This window comes from Antedon mediterranea, chromosome 6 (genome assembly GCF_964355755.1).
Source record: "Antedon mediterranea chromosome 6, ecAntMedi1.1, whole genome shotgun sequence".
NCBI classification, from domain to species: domain Eukaryota; kingdom Metazoa; phylum Echinodermata; class Crinoidea; order Comatulida; family Antedonidae; genus Antedon; species Antedon mediterranea.
Window position 1 is genome coordinate 4,935,670 of NC_092675.1, and position 20,126 is coordinate 4,955,795.

Consider the following 20,126-nt stretch of genomic DNA (forward strand, 5'->3'; position numbering starts at 1 on the left):
CACAGACTACATATTTAAGCACTATTGGGTAAAAACATAATCCAAGATTATCAAAGTCAAGAAGCAGGTAAGGCAAAATAACACGTTATTATTACAGGTACTACAAATTGGTATGCTAATTAGATAAAAAATATTAATTTAGAAAACCAAAGCTAATGCTTTGGAGAGAACCATTGTAGTTTAGGCGATTCTCTCAGGTTGTAATTGTCTTGAGTCGAAGGAGCTGATCCACGATTCTGTAAAGCCGACACTAAATACTAAATTATGTAACACAGACAGTTAGGTTTAAAATATAGCATTAAGAGGGATGTAAAAAGATTATTTAGCTGTGTAAGTCAACCTCACTGCTCCTGACCATTCAACCGAGGCAGTGATCAAATATCTTCAATCCTAGCGAACCATCACTGACAATACTTTAGTCCTACTCTGGGGCCTACCGCATTTAAGATGGTGCTGATGTTGGTAGTTATGGTATAATATAAATGGTAATTATTCATATCATTTAATCATTCATCTTATTCGTAACTCTATCGTTTTGTTTTCAGACCACCATGGACATGAGCATATTTTATATCGTATTCATCTCACAAATATTTGTGTTTATCCATAACGTCACATGTAATTTAGTCCCAGATAAGTCATTTCCCAATGTGGAACATTTTAGGGAGAAACGCAAACCAGGCGGGCCAGGAGGTGTTAGGTGCGGACCGGGTGAATTAGTCAAACGATGCAAGTAAGATATTGTATTTTATTTAAATTCTCTTACATATTCTATAAGGCGAATACAACCAATAAAGCGCAATTCGTTAACAAAATATTATGTATATCTTAAGCCATGTTTCTAATTGAAAAGAACGTAACAATTAAATTTCGAACCCCAGTTTTAGAAGTATAAGGTCCGGTTGAAGATGCGGTGATAATGATGTAAATGTAGATGTGGGGGAATAACCTGTGACTTTCAGCCTAACTGGGCTGAATTGCACACATGTATGGACAGCACATACAATAACTTTCTTCCCCCTTAAGTCCATTAAGCTGCTGCTCGTTCGTCTGTCCACACCGATATGGGATGAATGGACAGTACACCGGGGTAACCCCCTACTCTTCCGAAAGATTAGAGTGCATACGAGTTAGATGTATACACTGGACCTCTAGGTCCTCAGAGAGGACTTGTTATACCACTAGAAAAATGGTACATGGTCGAGGACCTGTTTTAACCAATTGACTCGACGATAGTTCATCGATCACTGTAAAGTTTAAGAAAAATATTGCCCAAATACACACCATTTATTTTTACCCAGCAACATAATCCTTTAAACATTTCTGGATCATCCTTGAATGTCTCATTGCACTTTAAAGCAAAGTGAAAAGTTGCAATCTATATACTAAAACGTTAATATTGTTTCCTGCGTGTGTTATTGTCATTCAGTTTCAGTTCTTAAAACCAAAATGTTGATTTAGCCTTGTAATACCTCCGGGAAACCCTCAGATCAAACATGGTTTTGTTGGGTGGTAAGGGTTGTGGGGGTGGTAAGGGTTGTGGGGGTGGTAGTGGTTGTTGGTGGGGATAGTTGTTAAATCTAATAGTTAAACATACATTAAACAAAGATTTTTCATGTAGTTTTTAAAAATGTATTCATCAGTATTCATCATAGAGTGTTGTACAAAATATTTTCATATTTTACTTCACTATGGTTGTTAGAAAGAGGTTTGGAAAGCAATTAAAAAATAATCTGGCTAAGAAACAAAGTATTGTTTGTATCACTCCAAAGTCATGAATCGGAAATAATAATGATATGCTCAGCCAATCTTTTAAAAGTAATTAAAACAAGCCCTTAGTGTGTTAATACAGAAACCAATACGGTATTTCAAAACAGATATATTATTATTATTATGTAAAATTAAAATACAATTCAGCTTCAATTCAAAGTAAAATTAATCTTTCATAACTGAGTAAAAATAACGTATATTTACTCACTCATTCACCACTCCTCACCCCCAAAAAGAAGCAACCCCAAAAATTGTTGTAGGTGTCCAAATGAGAGAGCGCGCCCCCCATGGATCCCTCTCCTGTCATGTATGTGTGTGTGTACGATGCTAAACCTTACAAAAGGTACCGTGTAAACATAGGCCTACATAAATTAAATTCTATTTTTCAGATATGATGTTGATGACAACCAATATTATCGATGGTTGACACTAGGAGAAAGTACGTAAACACTTTTTGCCATCTTTTATACTTTTATTTACAGCTTACACATATTTTATTTACATTCAATTTATCTTCAATAGATCGCCCGTCATTTGAAGTAAGCATATTCAACTACGACATAACAAAATCGCAAGCATCTAACAACTGTCCACAAGGCACACGTTTAGCCGTCATCAACGATGCGTGGATACTAGACGAAGCTGTGGCATCGGTATTTGAAAGTTTTGATCGAGACACGAAATACTGGGTTGATGTTAACGTAGAACTAGACAATATCGATTTCTTTTTAGAGAGAACAGCATGTACTTGCGTTAGTACTGAATTTGCTTTAAATGGCGAGGAATCCACAGTCATGGAAGTAAAAAGAGATGAATATCAAATTAAGAAAAAGAGGTCGACTGATAAAAGGATGATGAGAGGAGTTATATGTCAAAAAGAAGGTAGATTTTATATTAAAACTTTACAGTAGGCCTACATATTATTAAGTTGAATCTAAAATATATTTTATGGTTACGTTTTTATAATATATTATTTCACAGAGAAAGTTGTTGTTGAGGTTTTCAAATAAATTGGTGGGATCCTGTTATTTCATGTTGCATATTAAAATTAATGTTGCATTTCTTACAGAGGGAACTACAGCAAAGCCTACTCAATCAACAAAACATACATCAACTTCCTCCAATCCTAGTAGTTCTTCTTCGTTTAGTATGACACCAACGATGAACCAATCTGTAAGCCTCCCAGTCATGAACCCAACTGCAGAGCCTACATCATCTTTCGATTGGATTATTTTCTTACTTAGCATCATTGCAGTGACGCTATTACTTGGTTTATTCCTAGGCTGTGTCATTTGCTGTAGAATTAAGTCGCACCAGAAAAATGTAAACCAGTCCGTAGTCTGTGCTGTTGAACCATCTTCAAAAGGTATTATTATACACTGTTAATTGGGGCATAGGGTCACCATAAACTAATCTAATGAGAAACCTAAATTTTCATATTCCTTCTTTCAGAATGTGTAGTATCGGTAATTCCAACAGCACCACCTGCCTATGAATCTAACGACTACCAAGGCCTGATGAGGAATCCTAAAGTTGACAATGTCCACACGAATCCAGATAAGTCTTTCCCACAAGAAGGTACCTATATCTACGAAACACCGATGGAAACACCACGTCTATTTCAGCAACCCGCTGGTATTTACAACGGTAGCAGTGGGTATATGGATATTGATGGTCCGACTTATAATAATCATCAAAGTACCGATGAATTCGTTTATGATGAGTTAGACACAAATACTACTCCACCAGAATATAGTTATGCATATGCCGATAGAAAGTCTATTGCTGATGAACTACAGAATAAAGTATATCCATAAACAAATGTTTAATATAGGTTTTCAGGGACCCAGTAAATTAATGGTTTTTGGCGAAAAGAAACGGAATCAGAATGATTATAGTATACAGTCATGATAACCAAAGTTACGCCAAATTGAATTTATTACTATAATATACCGTGTACATTTTTTAAAGTTAAAATGTAAGGGCTCTACATAGGCCTATCTATCAATTCATGTTTGCTATTTTTTGTAATGATGTACAGTACAAATAAATGCCTAAATCTACTCATGATTCAGATCTTATCGTTCTGTTTACTGTATCTATCTTTATCGATCATTAGTTGACACACGTGCATGATCATAAGCATTTTTTAAAATGTCCGCCAAATGTCACTTCATGTGTCTCTGATATGTTTTTTGGCTCTATTCCGCCTTTACAGGTTCTGAATAAGATGATTAGCCCATATAAACAATAAACAATATACATATCAATTCACTTAAGTAATAAGTGATGTTTTCACTAAACCTAATACCAGTGATAGTCCCTTACCACCAGTCTGATAAACATTCCAACAATAACTAGACATGTAACTCGTCACTTTGACGAGTTTGGTTATCCGCCGCGCAAGTGGTGCAACATTAACATTAAGGGGATAGGTTGAGGACAAAAGGAAGAGGTCACGTTGGCATTATGACCTGAACTGAAGAATATGATATGTTGTTATTGCTGAATTTTATCTATATATAAATTTATATATAGTATACACAGTATAATCTGTATCCATATCACATACAGTGTAGAATAGGTAAAATTACGGGACCCGCTAATTATTGCAATTTTTAACATGTTGACAGTTTTAAAATGAAACGCGAAGGTAGCAATTCCGAAAGGAAATTATTTCAGCAACAACGTATTAGCGTGTAGAAGAAATTTGAATACGTGAAATATTGATGCGCGCTCTTTTAAATGTAATGAATTATGACGCAAAAGATGAAAATACGACCTTTTTTATTAAACTGGCCATATGATGACGTCACAACATCCGATTGGCAACATTTTTACATAATTTCGTATCTACAATCCAATAGCTTCCAGAAAAAGTTTTAATCGTGATTATCACATTTTATTCTTACGAGCTATAACAGATTGAAATTTACTGTAAAGATGAAATTGATGCCACACGTGATTTAAATTTTTAGGCATGATGACGTCAAAAAAATTAAAATATTTTTAACTCATGCGAAAGATAGTTGATTGACCTAGACAATATCAAAATCGGGGTAAAAATGGAAAACGGATAAATGGAGATGCGCTCTATTCAATGTGATGAGCTATGACGAAAGATACAAAAATCCTAAATTTTATATTCGCGTGGCCATACGATGACGTCACAATGTCCGGTTAGCCATATTAATACCTGATCCGACATCTACAACTCATCTACTTCTAGAATATGTCATCCACAAAAATTTGACCGTCTAGTTTAGAAATTACGACTGTTTAAAAAAAGGCATATTTTAAACGAATTTTTTAACCTTTTCATAAAAAACGCGCGCAAATTGTCCAATTCGACGTGCTGGTATGACGTATCTTTAAGTCGAAATTGTTTAAAATTTGGTAAAATTACTAGAAAAGGCTGGAAAAACATAAATCACGTGAAAAAACTACGTTTTCAATGCTACGTGCGCACCGCACACGTAAAAATGTGCGCACGCGTGGGAATTTTTGACATGCTTAAAACGACATGAAACGCGTAGAAAGTTGATTAGAAATTAATTTTGCGCATTTCAAAATTTTAAATGCGCGTGCGCGCGTAACTTTGTGTAAAACACGGAATTTTTTTTCAACAGAAAGTTAGCGCATGATATAAATTAAACTTTTGCAAAGTTTCAAGTTGAAATGTTATTTGGTTGTCGAGCTATGTTAAATACGACAAAATCGTTAAATCGCGCGTAAGTCACGTTGCGCAATTGTAAACGTCATGAAAAGCTTCGCTTGACGACGTTACGTAAATGTCAATATGTTAAGATAGTTACCGAAATGTTATGTTTGCGAGTTTTAGAGAAAAGCGTTACACAAAAATCATACAGAATGATTTCGTACAATCACAAGAGGTTATCCTGCAACTTCGTTGCGGATAACCAATAATCATTTCCTTATAGACATATTTTAGCAAGTCAGCGAAGTCTATAGTTTGCATTTTATACAGTCATAGCGTCATCGTAGTCCTACACAATACATGTCCTCTATTTGGCTTTAAGTACCGGTAAAGTAAGGTTTATTCATTGTCCTCACCAATGACGCATGCAATGAATTTAAATAAAAATAGACAATAATATAACAAGTGTTTTTTGTTCATTTATTCGACACGACTTCAATCGGCTTGTCCAGTTGCTACAGGTATATAAGTTTACCAGGTAAATTAATTCATTACTATTACATTATAAATAATTTAGCTAATTCGATTTTAAAACCATCGGTTTTATCGTTGACGTAGGAAATCACTGGAATCATTTCCTCCATGCATTATTACTTTTTAACGGAAAGAATGGAAGTATTACTCCGGCTCCCGAACTAAAACGTAACTCAAATGAAGGTTGGTTGACTTTGAATCAAATATGTTATTGTTCTTTACGTACAATAATAAATGATTGTATGAACAGACAGTTTCCGTGTTAATTTAGACTTTACTCCGTTTTAAAAACTAGATCACAAAATGTCACCAATTAAGTACGTTTGTGCAACAATTTACGTATTTGCAATCGTAACAACAAGTCATGAATCACTATTTCAAAACCAAGAAAGGCTAGCAAACGAAGGAACATTACTTAATAGACAAAAACGAATGGGTGGTGGCAGTTTGATCAAACGATGTTGGTAAGTGTTCCTTTTTTCATACCGTAAAGAGATTTTTCAAAAATGTTCAAAGGATCCATACGTACACGTAACAAAGATAAATTAGGAATTCATGCAGTGTTTGGCATATAACATCTATACACATTTTAGGCCAACTGAATATTTTGAAGTATTATGATGAACTTTAACTATATTAAAATAGCTAAAATTTCTAAAATGAATTTCTGAAAAATTAAAAGAATCGCCGATATAATGAAAAATGTTATTTTAAAATTAACATTTCAATGTTGGTACTTTACACTAGCTATAACATAATAGTAGTAAAATAAAATAAAAATAAAAATAACGTGAAACTTTACCTAAGAGAGACTGTTGTATGTACCTACTCTTGTAACCATTTTTACTATAATTTGTTTTTCAAAGTAAACCTATTTTAGAGGGATTTCTTCATAATTTTTTCAAAGTTTTACATTAAAATTTACCATAATATTTTTTTATGACAATCGATTCCAATAATTATTATTTCAGGGAGGATGTAAATCTACAAAATGGTGACCTAACAAGGCAAGACAAATGTATTAAATATACACAGTGTAAGAGTTCATATGAAGTGATTTGTTTATTATACATTTGATTGTAATATGACACCATGTAAGTCTGCAGTACTGGTACAATTCAATTCATTAATTTATTTTTCAGATGGGTATACATGCTACACTTTTCTACCATCATCAGAAAATTATGAAAACTATGAAAATGAATGCAATGGCATTGCCGATCAAGGATATGAGCCCGCAAAAATCAACAGCGTCCTCATACTTGACGCCGTCGCTAAAATGATACAATACGAAAGAGATGCAGATGAGTATTGGTTGCAGGTCGACCCCACTTTACAGGATGTACCAGATTTTACCGAAGGCTGCTCTGAGTATAACATGGACTTTAATGTCATGGACGACGAAAGTACCGTTATAATGATTAAATCAATGGAGTATGAAATAAATAAAAAAAGGCGTAGTCAAGGGAGTCGCGGCTTTGTATGTCAAAAGTATAGTAAGTGTAGTAATACCAAACTGTCTTCACAGTGAAATCTGTAAAATCATGGATTACAATACTTTTACAGTAACTTACATCAAATCAAATTATGTTCACGTACCACGATAGTACCTCATTGGATATTCCATACTATTCAAATGAAATTTAAAAACATACTACAATAAAATGTGATTGTATGATAAAGCAGTTCTAATTACGTAAATATGCGTCTAGGTTTATATATTTATTTCATTTTGATATAGGGCCGACAACTGAAACGCCTTTTAAACCAACAACTAACACACCAATTCGAGAAACTAGTATAGATCGTGACGTAACTGATGATGAACGAGTGACGTCTAAAGCTACTTTGCAGGAGGAGCAAAAAGGTCAAAGCTCATCTAAAATGTCGGATGCCGTTATTCCAATTTCGATTGCTCTAGGGGTAGCTATCGTCTGCATTGTCATCTTGGTTGTTTTTATATTGTATAGAAGACGGTCATCTCAAGAAGGTGTCGCCACTGAATCAGATCAACCAAAGGAACAAAACAATCTAGGTAAACTTTCTTTCTAAATGTCTCTATTGGTACTATCTGAGTTTCCATTATCTGATACGAAATAATAATAATATAATAATAACAGGCCAATGTTAATACTTTTCACCAATATCACCCATTTTCCACAGATTCATAAAACTCCAATAACACATCAATAATTGCCAGTTGCATGCTTTATAGTAGAAAAAATAATAGGCCAATGTTGATACTTTTCACCAATATCACTCATTTTCTACAGATTCACAAAACTCCAAAAAGAATGAGCCACGCTACACTGAAACAATAAATGGCGGCGATACAAAAGAACCAGACCTTTATTCAAAGTACAGAACTTCTTTACCAGGAGACTACGCTTATCTCAGTAAAACTGCAACACAAGATCCAGATTCAATTACCGTAGATAATGAGGTTTATTCTGGTGGGCAATACGAATACCCAACACTCCCAGTACTTGATACTACCAATGCTAAGCCAACTATTGAAGATGATTTAAATGATTCCTCCTACGATAAGCTTGGTCCTTCCTATTATGTTTTAAATCCGACAGACGAGAAGAAAGATGATTATATTGAAATAGCTGAAGATCAGGAGTATTCATATCCGTATACTGACGTTGTTCCCAAGTAACATCATTTGATTTATAACAAATGAATGCCATCGTTCCTAATGATAACATCTTGAAGTATTATTCTGATTATTTTGAACAATTCAGTAATGGGATTAGGATTGAAAATTCGAGAGATTGTAAGGAAGCTGATCATTGATTGAATATAACTGAATCTAATCCTCTGGATAATATCTGTCAACTAATTAAAAGGCATTCATTAAAGTCGATAGGACTCACATATTATTCATAGTAATGCTCACTGTTATTATAGGTACTCTAGTGTCCCCTACAATGGGCGCCCTCTCTTTGCTTTGTAGAGGAAGTATATCGAGAAAAAATGTTTTCCCGTCCTCTGTTGAAACCGAGACTGGCAGTAAACATTATATTTTATTATTTAAAATTACTAACACAATAGATTTTCTTTTCACTTAAGAATGAATATATCTGCTTTCTTTGCTAATGTGCTTTACTACTAATGAATTTGTATCCCGTTTTCTAGAAAGGAAGAAGCGTCAACATAATATACAAATTGAAAGAATTATTGTTCACTAAAAGCTGTTTTAGTTTTTGTCCGGTACTGGTCTCAAATTTGATAAAAATGTCATCTTTTATCCTGTACCGGTAACATTGTATATTGATTCCTATAGTATGCGCACAAGGCTTTTCCATTTAATAGTGTATTTTATTATGTTGATTTTTGATTTGTTATATTATTGTAACTTTTAGTTTATACTTTTTTAATATCCTCTGGTGCGTTAGTTATATTTATTTTTGTACATTATTTGCAATATATTCCTAGAGTTTTACAATAAAGAATAAATAAAAAATAAATAAATAAATAAAATAAATACCCATAGTAGCAGTTTCATAGTCGACAAGTTTTTAATTTGTAATATACTTTAAACTAATAAAACATATAATATGAATGATATGGAAAAAGTGTATATTTACATATTATCGAAATCAAACCACGTGATACATAAAATATCCCATATGGTATCAAACGATAATACATTTATGCGTTTTAGTCAAAAAGTTAGTTGTTATAGGCATAATAAATATTCATTTCCATATCTTTTTAAGGTTTATGTGTCCATTAAACGCCTAGGCTATCAATGCTGAATTAAACGAATGATTAGATGCCTATGTTTGATTTAGAACTTTAAAATTCGGATACTTATGCCACGACATTTCTTCTTGTCGATGCATGTGTTTTACATACGAAACATGACTGTTTTACATACGAAACATGACTGTTTTACATACGAAACATGACTGTTTTACATACGAAAGATGACTGTTTTACTGGACATAAATAAAAGAAACGTTGAAAGTTCAAAATCTTTTATTGCAATCAATTAATTGTAATTGAATATTACAATTACATTATTACATAGGATTAGATTAAAACATTAAGGTAAACAAGTTACACAATTACAATTAGATATAACATAATACATAGAAATAAATATTATGATAAAAAAGTTACTTGAAATATTATATAAAATGTATACATTGTTGGCCAATGGAACGGGAGAAGTGAACACCAAAATAAATTGTTCTAGCATTGGTGGAAAACTCCAAAGTTGGTGATGAATGTTTTTGCTCTTTCAATCTTACTTTTAATAAACTGCCTTGAGGTTCTCAGGTTGTACCAATTGACAAGAGCAGGGGTTTGGAGGTAGTTTAAACGGTGTTTATTTTTTTTCAAAATAGTGTACTTTTTACAGAAATGTAATATAGTCAATCTTTAATTACGCGAACTCCAAGAGACATGGCAATCCAGGGAGGATGCATTTCATAGTTCTTTTGTTAATGTGTTTAATTATTTGTTGTTACTTAATAGTGCCTGTAAACAAGATAATTTCAGGTAATAACAGTACAACAACTTCAATTGTACTTTATTATTCAAACTTACATTTATTAAGCAAAAGTTTAGATTACAAATTTACAGAATTATTTTTGCCAAATAACTACACTATTTTTAATTACATTATATTTATAATAATTAACTTAGTACATTTATTTAACTATATCTCTATCTAGATCGACAGTTGAAACTGGATTGCAAACTTGAAATTTTAGCAACAGTTTACGAAAATGTTTATTAAATTGTTTATTTGTAGTGATGTAGATAAACGGATTTGCACAAGAGTTGACAAAACCCAAGAGAACTAGGACATTTTCTAAATTCGATTTAGCGTAACGTTCAAATAGTCCAATTGCATGTATAAAGAAACACATTTGTTCGGTACTCCAACACATAATGAATGTAACTGTCACAACAAACACAGTTTTCATTATATCTCTCTTTGCCTGGTGGAGTGTAATTGCAGGGCTATTTATGGAGCTAGTCTTTCTTCTGAATATATTTACTTGTCGCTTTAAAGAACGTATTATTGTATAATTTGCAGAAATCATAACAACAACAGGAATTGTGTACTTTGTTAGAAAGTTAAAAATACCAATAAAGGTTCGCCAATATTTTCCTGGCCATCTAACTGTACACGTACAGTTATCGAGTACATTTATCCATATGTTAAACGTGTTGAAAATGGCGGCTGAAAACCAAACGATAATAACTAAAATCCAGCATCTTGATCGGGAGAAGGTTTGCTTGTGCTTTGCAGGGTGCAACACGGCACTGTACCGATCTAACGTGAGGATCATCAGTAATAGCGAAGAAGCACATATTGATGTCCATAATAAGTAACCGCTAGAAACAAATCGGCAAAAATAGATATTATTTACATCATTATACAGCATATGCAGTGGTAGCATGTTTGCAGATGAGATCAAATCAGCAAAGGCTAAACTTACAATAAAAAATGATGTGGACGATTTGTTCATGTTTTTATTTTTGTAAATATGAATCACAAGAAGGTTTCCAACAATACCAATTATGGCTAAGATACACTCAGTCACTGTAAACCACGTGGCGTTGGAGGGTGTTTCTCTTGAATCACATGGCATAGGCGACGTGGAACTCATCTTGTACACTGGAAAATTAAACCAAGATATAATTTACTTTGCTGCTATGAAGGTACTATTAGGCCTACAGATAATGTATACGTTAACATTCATTGTGAAGTTATCAATGAAGAGTTGAATCCACAACCGTTAAAATAGAACGGAAAAATAGAACATAGGATTTAAAAAAAATAGATAATAGAAAATCGACTGATAGAACGGTTTTCAATGGGATTGTTATAAAAAAAATACTCTCAGTCCTCGATTACATAATATAATACTGGTTCAATCTAAAAAATGAATTGCTATCAGACTATATAATGAAACTGTAATTGGAAATGATTTTAACTACATGCTACTTATACAACAAATTTAAAATTAGATAGGCCTACTAGAAAATCCTCAGGTAATCAGATCATCAGATTGCCTTAAAAAAATGAAAAATAACTTACCTACTCTCAAGTTCACAGTTACGTGGATATATAGCTAATGAAATCAAAATCCTCTCATACGTTTAAAAGCCTACTAATACATAATATTATTATTATTTTATGATAGTCTATAATATTTTACTACTATTTTGTAGTAGTTTTGAAATATGTTTTATGCCATATATCAAGATACGGTACTTTATATTTTTTTATTGGTAAAAACATTTTTTGAACTAAAGACTGACAATAAACATCTTTTTTTCATAACATCGTTTTTAAGATAATGTTTCACACCATATTTGTTTACTGTTTAAAACATAAAAAAACATGATTATTTTAAAGGATACGGTAGCCCCGGATTAAAATCGCTTATAAACCTTTGCAACAGCTACTACACTCAGTGCTTAGTATTTAGAGTTACAAAATAAGCAAGGAATTATAATCTTTCAAGGAGTTTTGCATCATAATAACACCAAAAGTGTGTAATATAAATGTAATCGCTGCCAACATATAGAGTAGACTTACGTTTTATGCTTGTTAAATTATACTGTATATCAGCAAGACTTTAAACTCTAAACCACCCAGTGATAATGCTGTAATACAAATAAAATGTGTCGGTACCGGTATAAAAAAAAGTGAACGACAGCCAAGTTGCATACAATTTTAAGTTTGGTAGTCATCTTTGATTGTCATGTCTTTGATCAGCAAGAGACGAGACAGTGATCATTCCTCTTAAGCCCAATGAAGAATGGGTGGCAAATGGCCAGGTCCGCTAAAGGCCGAATGGCAACCGGCCAGGAGGAGGCAACGAGAGAAAATTATACATTAACACGGGGCCTACAATTGGCCTTTTTTTCTTTCTCATCCAAACGTTTCCGGTTTGCGATTCTGTTTCTGCTTTACTTGGTACATTGTAGGCCTACTTTTTACATGTTGTACTTTTTATATTAAATTCAAATTAATGCATGTACTATTATATGTTTACTGTTGCCAGCTTATATTAATATTCACCCAGTTGTTTCAAGCTCCATTTATGGAAAACTGTATTTACAAGGCATTTTATTCATTCTCACATTATTAATACAGTTATATGGCCGTATTAAGAAAACAGCTTTGGGATGTCCCCTTAATCATTGACATATTTCCCCTCGTTAGTTTTACAGCAAAAAGTCCCTTGATAGGAGTGTCCAAGCGAGGGGTTCCAATTAAAGCGTAAATGTATCAGCGTTGACTAACATGGTATTTGTTTTGAAACATTTAGAAAACGAAACATAAGCTTAATCGAAATAAAATTAAATTAAACTTTTAGGTTCCGTAAATACACAACGTTTCATATTCCCTGTCTTCCTCTCTTGATGACCTTGATTATTTCAATTTATTTTTTATGACAAATCAAACTTTTTGATATCGAAAATAAAATTTTGATTGAGGTACCACATTTAGGGGTCAGTTTCTATTTTATTCAAGGTCTTTATGTATTTTTAGTGATAGTATTCAGTTCTGGAAAACCCTCCTTTGTCTCATAATCAACCAAGAAGGTACACATTATAATATTAAAAAGTTAGGTAAACTTTCTTTCCTTACACATGGATTACATTTTAAGATAAGTTAATTCCTTACTGTCACGTAATGCATTATCCTGCGCATTAAATTTGCAATAAATGTGAATAACAATTTAATTCATCACTTTGACTAATTATAGGTGATATTTGTGATTTTACTGGCATTTAATTTAAAAAGACATAAAAACGCAACATGTACGGTATGTCAAATAATGCATGAGGTCGAACAAAAACGTTGACTCCATACTTATCAAGCATAATGTTGAATTGTCTATTGTGTTTGAGAATAATTTATATACAGGCATGAAATTACATGACCCACATTATATTCTTTTTTTATGGTATGATGACGTCATCAAAATCAAACTGAAGATGACAATTTCGAAAGATAATTGTCAGAACAAAAACTATTAAAATTTGAAGGAATATGGTAAACGTATTTTCTTAACTTATTTATTAATTTCGTTTTCTTTAGTAGGGTGGCCCTCTCAGTAAAAAAAAATAAACTAAACGTAAACTAAAACTGAAGAATGTTCTTATACAATGTTACTCAATTTGATTTTTTTGTAATGGTCTCATCTAATAACCGCATGCCAGTACGGTAACTCATGAATAGGCCTATACATACGTGAAACGGTTAATTATTGGTTTATTTATATATTAATAATAAAGGACACGAATAAGGAAAAGAAACACCAGACGGTGGCGAGATGGAATCAGCTTGGGGAGGCCTTCGCCCTGTGTTGATACAACAAGAAACACAAAGTATCTTGCAACTTCAAATTATATGTATTTATTATATTAATATGTATGGGTGCTGAATTACGAATATTAATTGTTTAATGTATCAGCTTCAATTTTAGGCAGACCGTTTGTCACCGTTAGTAGGCCTACAGTAAATATATTACGTAATGTCAATATTATGTCTGTGTCAATTAGTTTAGATTGGCGTCAATAAGAATATTTCAATTTACTTTTTAATTTAAGTATAAAAACGACTAAACCTAAATATAATTATTTTGTACAAATTATACTTTCATGTTCAACGCCAAATACTGATCTTTTTGTACAGGTCAGTTTACCAAGAAACGACTTGTGGTGAAGGTCTATTTCAATCCTGCCGTCAGTCAGTCAATATTGTAGGGCTAACATCCACGCAAGATCTAATTAAGTATGGCGAGTCCGAAGGGCACAAACTACTAGCATTGAGTCATTTTGCACTGTAGGAAGACGCAAATTATGACGTCAAAAACTGCAGTCGTCCAAAAGATGTTCAAATCGTCATAAACTACTGATGTTTCATTTTGTACGTTGAAATGTCCTGAAATGGTTCATGCGAAAGCAACAGAGCAAATTATCAAATAAGGTAAGAATGTGTTATATTTTCAAATAAAAAATATATCATTTAGATATGAGTTTCAATAGTTAAGAAGATGTATATAATTATTGACAACTTTAAGTACGGTTTTATTTTGAAAAAAAGAAAATTGTATCATACTTCATACATACAATTCTGACGAATAATGATGAATTGTGTTGTTGTTTAACCGCCCTACTTTGGTAATGGACACAGTTTTCTTGGTCGTGAATTCATGCAACCATTCGATGCTTTCAAACTAAGTATATGAATCAAGGAGGCAGGCCAACTTGATCTTGTTTGAATAATACAAAATGGATGATCTAATGCTATCAAGCAAGGGCTACAGTAGTTCCAATTTTGGTTGTTATTAGGCCTACTTCTTTTTCTCACACATTGTTTCTTATCGTTACGTTTTCACAGTACTAATTTGATACCATTTTACCAGCTTTTTAGTTGCATGCAACGCCACTCTACAGCTCACTATGTCGGTCGGTTAGTTGGTTGGTCGGTCGGTCGGTAAATATTAACTTAAGCACGCGACTGCAGCCATGTATATGACCTTGTTCAGTTACGAACTATTCATTTTAATATTATGATATAATAATATATACGTGATATAATTAATAATATTAATATAATATAATATTTGTTAAACGGGAGAAAGTATTTCTATAAAAATAAAGCTTCCTATTTATTTAATTCGTGAAATAATTTAGTATTATAAAACAAAAAATCAATCAAACTATAAAAGTTATTGTATTTTATATATTCTAATTGAATCTTTCAAAAATATCCTTGAAAATAACACTGGAGATAAATTGGTTCTGTATGTTTTAAAACCAAATTGACTTGAGCGTGCACAGATAAGAGGAAATAAGATCTAATTATTTTCTGCAGAATTAAGTAGAAGGAAGGAGATTTGTGGCCCAGAAGTTCAATAATTTGAAACATCCTTTTCCTTCGCAGAATTAGCCCTGACATGAAAAAGAAACGATGAACCATAAATTATTAATTATCGAGTATTAGGGGCCTTTTAACGTGCATCAATTCCAGGGTTATCGTATTTAAGAAAGAAAGTATCTATAAATGGGTATAGTTTCTGCCAGCACGAATATGAAAGAATTCTAACTTAAAATGTCAATATCAGTCACTATAATTATCTCACTTTCACTTAGGCGAAACATAAAAAAAAAACAACAAAAACGTGACCGATTAATAATTATTGATAATAATTAAATCAGTGAAACTCTTATTCGCTCGGTGATGTGGCCAAAAAATACCCAATATAAGCGATTGAAGATGACGGGAATAAATCGGCGAGATTCAAATTCGGTTCTTCGGCTTTATTAATATAAACCAGTAACAAAAATATTAACATGACGTATAATATAATTGACGATTTACTTTTGTTTTTCAGATGTATTGGCATAGAATAGTTTTGGTTGTTATTTTCGGCTTATTAATTAAGCGAGTATCATCGTTGGGAGGTCAGGCTGTTAAGTGCACTCCAATTTACTCAACTAAACCAAATGCAACGTGTTGGTCAGTATAAGCATTGCTAAACACTCTCAATATGGAATGTCTTTATGCTATGTATACAATAATTTTCGAAAATAATCTCATAATAAAGTTTACTATTTAATAATATTCTTAATACATACTGTAATGTAAAATTCTTCTAAAATTAGTATCTAAGGGGTTTCTACGCTTCAGCTGCATATGCTTACGATATTAACTGATTGTAATGATTAATAATTAAATGATTGTATTCTAATGTTACGTGGTCATTATAAAACGTTCCTTCCTTTCATGTACTGTTATTTTATTTTTTCAACTACCACCCAAGGTCTATCTATCTATTTCTAAACAATATTGCATATGACAAGTATTTAGGGACGGAAACATTAATTATTTGTTTAAACGAGGCCACTGAGGCCTTATTTTTACTTACACAATTAATGTCAGTTATTGTTTTGTCTTTAATAAATGAAAAACATTTTATATTTTTAGGAGGGAATTTTCAAATTCACCAATGGATGAATGTAGTAAGTATTTTTGTTATTGTTACATATTATAAATAATTCGTGGTGTTATGCAGAGTTATTTGTTTAAAGTTCTAAATCCTAAACTTCAATCATTTAATATTTAATCTAAACAAATTATGCAATTGTAAAATTTCCATTTCTTTCTCCTTTACTAAACGAGGTATTTGTGCTATATAATAGGCCTACATGTTAATATCGTAAGCACAATCATTGTTGATGATGTCAATTAAAATTAAATGTATGAGTTGTGATTTAGTATTTTTTTAGATATTTATTTTTATTCTACAGGTCACAAATTCTGCTATGATTTGAATGAAGGTACAAACAAATGTTCATCACCATGGAAAAAACCTACAATTCACAGAGAACACGAACTAGAACGTATAGCAACTTTGGCCAGAAGCGAATTCGTTACTCAGGCGTCGTGTACAATGAGGCTTAAAGTTAACAAAAACACAAAATCTGGCTTGCTTTTCTTTAAAAATGATGAAAACTGCCTTGGATTGGAAATGCTAACTTTATCTCAAGACTCGTGCGCTGTGGTTTACTTAAATCGCGCGTTGAGGGGTTACTGTATCTGGTATCATAACGAGTGTCCCAAAGTTGCAACAGACGTTACCGTATGCAAAAGAGAAAAATATGTTGGTACAGGTAGGTTATTTTTTTTTAAATTTTAAAAACAAGGGCCGGGAAAACAATAAAAGGTATGTGGAGCCATCATACTTTTTACAATCTATTTTGTGTTTTTTATTCTTCAAGAAATACCAACAAACTCTCCGAGAAAAGCTACAACAGAAGAGCCAATGGATACATCACCAATCAGCATTGAGATTATCATTATCGTAGCAGTTTCTGCTAATTTTCTTATAATGATAGTTGTTGCTTTTCTTGTCTCGTTCCTATTGAAACGAGTAAGTTTGAAACAAATATTCTTCTATTTTAATCTATATATATTTGTAATAGAATTCGACTGTTTCATGCAATACATTAATTAGATTTCATAAAACAGCTAATATCTAATTTTATATAATTGTAGTATTGTATTTTGTATCAAATTTATACTATATATGTACCCGGTACATTATATAAATTCACTCAAATTTGTATAAAAAAATAAGATTGTTTTTATAATTTGTGAAAACATTGCCAGTAGGTTTATTATGATACTTTAAAAGACAAAACCAAATCGAAAACAAATGGTTACAATATACATTTATTAGCATTACTAAACTACATTAATATTTTATTTTTAGTCTAGGATGACAAATGGTCATAATTCGCTGTCTCGAAACCCATCAAGTGAGTATTTATACATATTCAATTCAGCAGTATTTTAGTATATGACATTATCAAGTTTTAAATTGGAAATACAAATAAAACATAGGTTTTCAATGGTTTGTTGAAGATACTAATACAGTTATACATTATTATAAATTATCTGTAGAAGTTTTTGGATGAAAAACTGACATCAACTTTTTTTGCTGTGACTTACTTTAACATGTCAATGTTTATCAATAACATGATATTACAAGCGGTGAATTATCAATTGCTGAATCTTCATTGTTGAATGTATTTTTAAAATGCATAATCTTTAATTAATATTATCGTTTTTTAATTCTTATTATTATTCTTATTTATATTATTATTCATAATTTCAGACCGTCCTCTTCCTAGAGTTCCTAATGAGAAAATTAATCATAGATTTTCAAAAGCTGATAGTGCTGAATTTGATAAATGGAAAGATGAAAGCCACTATATGTACTTAAGTCATGAGTCTTTAGACATTCCTCGATACCATAGTATAACCAAGAGTGATATCAGAAAGACATCCGATTATTCTTACCCAGACATGGAGAAAGTTAAACAATCTTTAGAGGCTACGTCTTCTAAATCAAACTACATGCCTCTCATGAAAGATGGAGGTGAACGAGTCGCAAATGAAGGTAAAGAATTTTCAAAAAATGGAAAAAATAGCGAGGTTTCTGTCAAACTACCATGTGTTTCCATAGAGAACGATGGTCAGTCTGGTGACGATGTTGATAACGAAAAAGTGACTCATCACCGAAGTTCAATAGCATGTTCCGACATAGATGGAGAATACAGTGAGTTAAAACCGGATTATTATGTTCTCGAAGAAAACGATGTGACACATACAGTTACTGCTGAATCTAAACATGTGGACTGTCCCTCTATTGAAAATAACAAGGATAAACTATCTGATCGTATTGTTGAAAAGTGTGAAGAAAAAACTATTTGTGATCGTACTGTTGACAGTTATGAACTGAAATCACTTGACAATCATATCGTTAAAACTTCTGAGCATAAACCCACGAACTATCGTTCTGTTGACACTGATGAAGTTGAACCACATCCACAAAACGACTTGAATCATGATTACTTTCTACTTGAGAAGGACGGTAACGAAACGGAGGAGGTTCCTGAACCTGTTGCACAGGATACTGGCATTCACAAGGCTGTTGACAACATAACAGGATCGATACAAAATAGTTAAATAAGCAGTTTGCGAATAGAGGGCGTATGGATCAAGAATTCTCTCTAATGAACTAATGTTAATAATAATATATATGTTTATAATCTTAAAAAAAAAATGCAATGTCATAATAATATGAACTTGACTATAGTGATATGGCGGATGTGATTTGTAATTTAAATTAAAAAAAATTGTTGAGGTTGGCAATCTTAAGGATACATTTTTAATCTTCATCAACCTGGATTCCGATTTAAAAAAAATTTAATTAAAAAAAATTATTCCCCTATTCTAACGATTATAGTACAGTATGAAATTGTATTCGTCTTCAAAAAAATATAAACATAATGCTTGTTTATAGGCCTACAGCAATTTATAATTAAAAAGATAATGTACGTACCGGTACATCAGCAAACAAAAGCGACACATATAATAATATTTTCAGTAACACTGTTAAAATATATTAACATACTAATTTACTTTCAACACTAGTTGTTCCATACATACATACATACTTACTACATACATAGTTAAATTGTACAAATGCCATTTCTGTGTTTTATGTATATAACTTACCTTGTAAAAAAGTAATGATACTATATGTAAATATATCTACAATTTAATTCAAGTAAAAAGGTAAAAATGAAATGCTGCTGCATTCATTCA

At 32.1% G+C, this 20,126-nt stretch overlaps 4 protein-coding genes across 5 annotated transcripts; 3 read left to right on the top strand and 1 right to left on the bottom strand.

Annotated features, from left to right (window-relative positions):
• The first annotated feature begins 31 nt into the window (after positions 1-31).
• Positions 32-3,833, top strand: LOC140051869 (uncharacterized). Of its 2 annotated transcripts, none has more exons than XM_072097199.1 (6): positions 32-67; positions 546-733; positions 2,160-2,209; positions 2,293-2,652; positions 2,840-3,136; positions 3,223-3,833. In XM_072097199.1, the coding sequence occupies exons 2-6, from the start codon at positions 552-554 to the stop codon at positions 3,585-3,587; spliced, it is 1,254 nt and encodes a 417-aa protein (XP_071953300.1). In that variant the 5' UTR covers positions 32-67; positions 546-551; the 3' UTR covers positions 3,588-3,833. The 2 variants fall into 2 exon arrangements, with proteins under 2 accessions (XP_071953300.1, XP_071953301.1); XM_072097200.1 differs by having other exon boundaries at positions 3,053-3,136.
• A 2,230-nt stretch (positions 3,834-6,063) lies between these two features.
• LOC140051359 (uncharacterized) lies at positions 6,064-9,682 on the top strand. Its single transcript, XM_072096551.1, has 6 exons — positions 6,064-6,145; positions 6,258-6,426; positions 6,934-6,998; positions 7,105-7,458; positions 7,704-7,997; positions 8,236-9,682. The coding sequence occupies exons 2-6, from the start codon at positions 6,266-6,268 to the stop codon at positions 8,622-8,624; spliced, it is 1,263 nt and encodes a 420-aa protein (XP_071952652.1). The 5' UTR covers positions 6,064-6,145; positions 6,258-6,265; the 3' UTR covers positions 8,625-9,682.
• A 939-nt stretch (positions 9,683-10,621) lies between these two features.
• LOC140051681 (galanin receptor 2a-like) lies at positions 10,622-11,736 on the bottom strand. Its single transcript, XM_072096972.1, has one exon. It carries the CDS (start codon positions 11,593-11,595, stop codon positions 10,627-10,629), a length of 969 nt encoding a protein of 322 aa, XP_071953073.1. The 5' UTR covers positions 11,596-11,736; the 3' UTR covers positions 10,622-10,626.
• A 3,152-nt stretch (positions 11,737-14,888) lies between these two features.
• LOC140052080 (uncharacterized) lies at positions 14,889-20,126 on the top strand. Its single transcript, XM_072097472.1, has 7 exons — positions 14,889-14,933; positions 16,345-16,469; positions 16,938-16,972; positions 17,261-17,623; positions 17,732-17,883; positions 18,226-18,271; positions 18,631-20,126. The coding sequence occupies exons 1-7, from the start codon at positions 14,901-14,903 to the stop codon at positions 19,482-19,484; spliced, it is 1,608 nt and encodes a 535-aa protein (XP_071953573.1). The 5' UTR covers positions 14,889-14,900; the 3' UTR covers positions 19,485-20,126.

Bases quoted from the DNA above. Each gene is read 5' to 3' on its own strand.
- LOC140051869 (XM_072097199.1), top strand. From the start codon at position 552: ATGGACATGAGCATATTTTATATCGTATTCATCTCACAAATATTTGTG. The intron at 734-2,159 runs GTAAGATATTGT...TCTATTTTTCAG, and splicing joins GAATTAGTCAAACGATGCAA to ATATGATGTTGATGACAACC. The intron at 2,210-2,292 runs GTACGTAAACAC...TATCTTCAATAG, and splicing joins ATGGTTGACACTAGGAGAAA to ATCGCCCGTCATTTGAAGTA.
- LOC140051359 (XM_072096551.1), top strand. From the start codon at position 6,266: ATGTCACCAATTAAGTACGTTTGTGCAACAATTTACGTATTTGCAATC. The intron at 7,459-7,703 runs GTAAGTGTAGTA...ATTTTGATATAG, and splicing joins CTTTGTATGTCAAAAGTATA to GGCCGACAACTGAAACGCCT. The intron at 7,998-8,235 runs GTAAACTTTCTT...CATTTTCTACAG, and splicing joins AAAGGAACAAAACAATCTAG to ATTCACAAAACTCCAAAAAG.
- LOC140051681 (XM_072096972.1), bottom strand. From the start codon at position 11,595: ATGAGTTCCACGTCGCCTATGCCATGTGATTCAAGAGAAACACCCTCC.
- LOC140052080 (XM_072097472.1), top strand. From the start codon at position 14,901: ATGCGAAAGCAACAGAGCAAATTATCAAATAAG. The intron at 14,934-16,344 runs GTAAGAATGTGT...TTTGTTTTTCAG, and splicing joins AGAGCAAATTATCAAATAAG to ATGTATTGGCATAGAATAGT. The intron at 18,272-18,630 runs GTGAGTATTTAT...TCATAATTTCAG, and splicing joins GCTGTCTCGAAACCCATCAA to ACCGTCCTCTTCCTAGAGTT.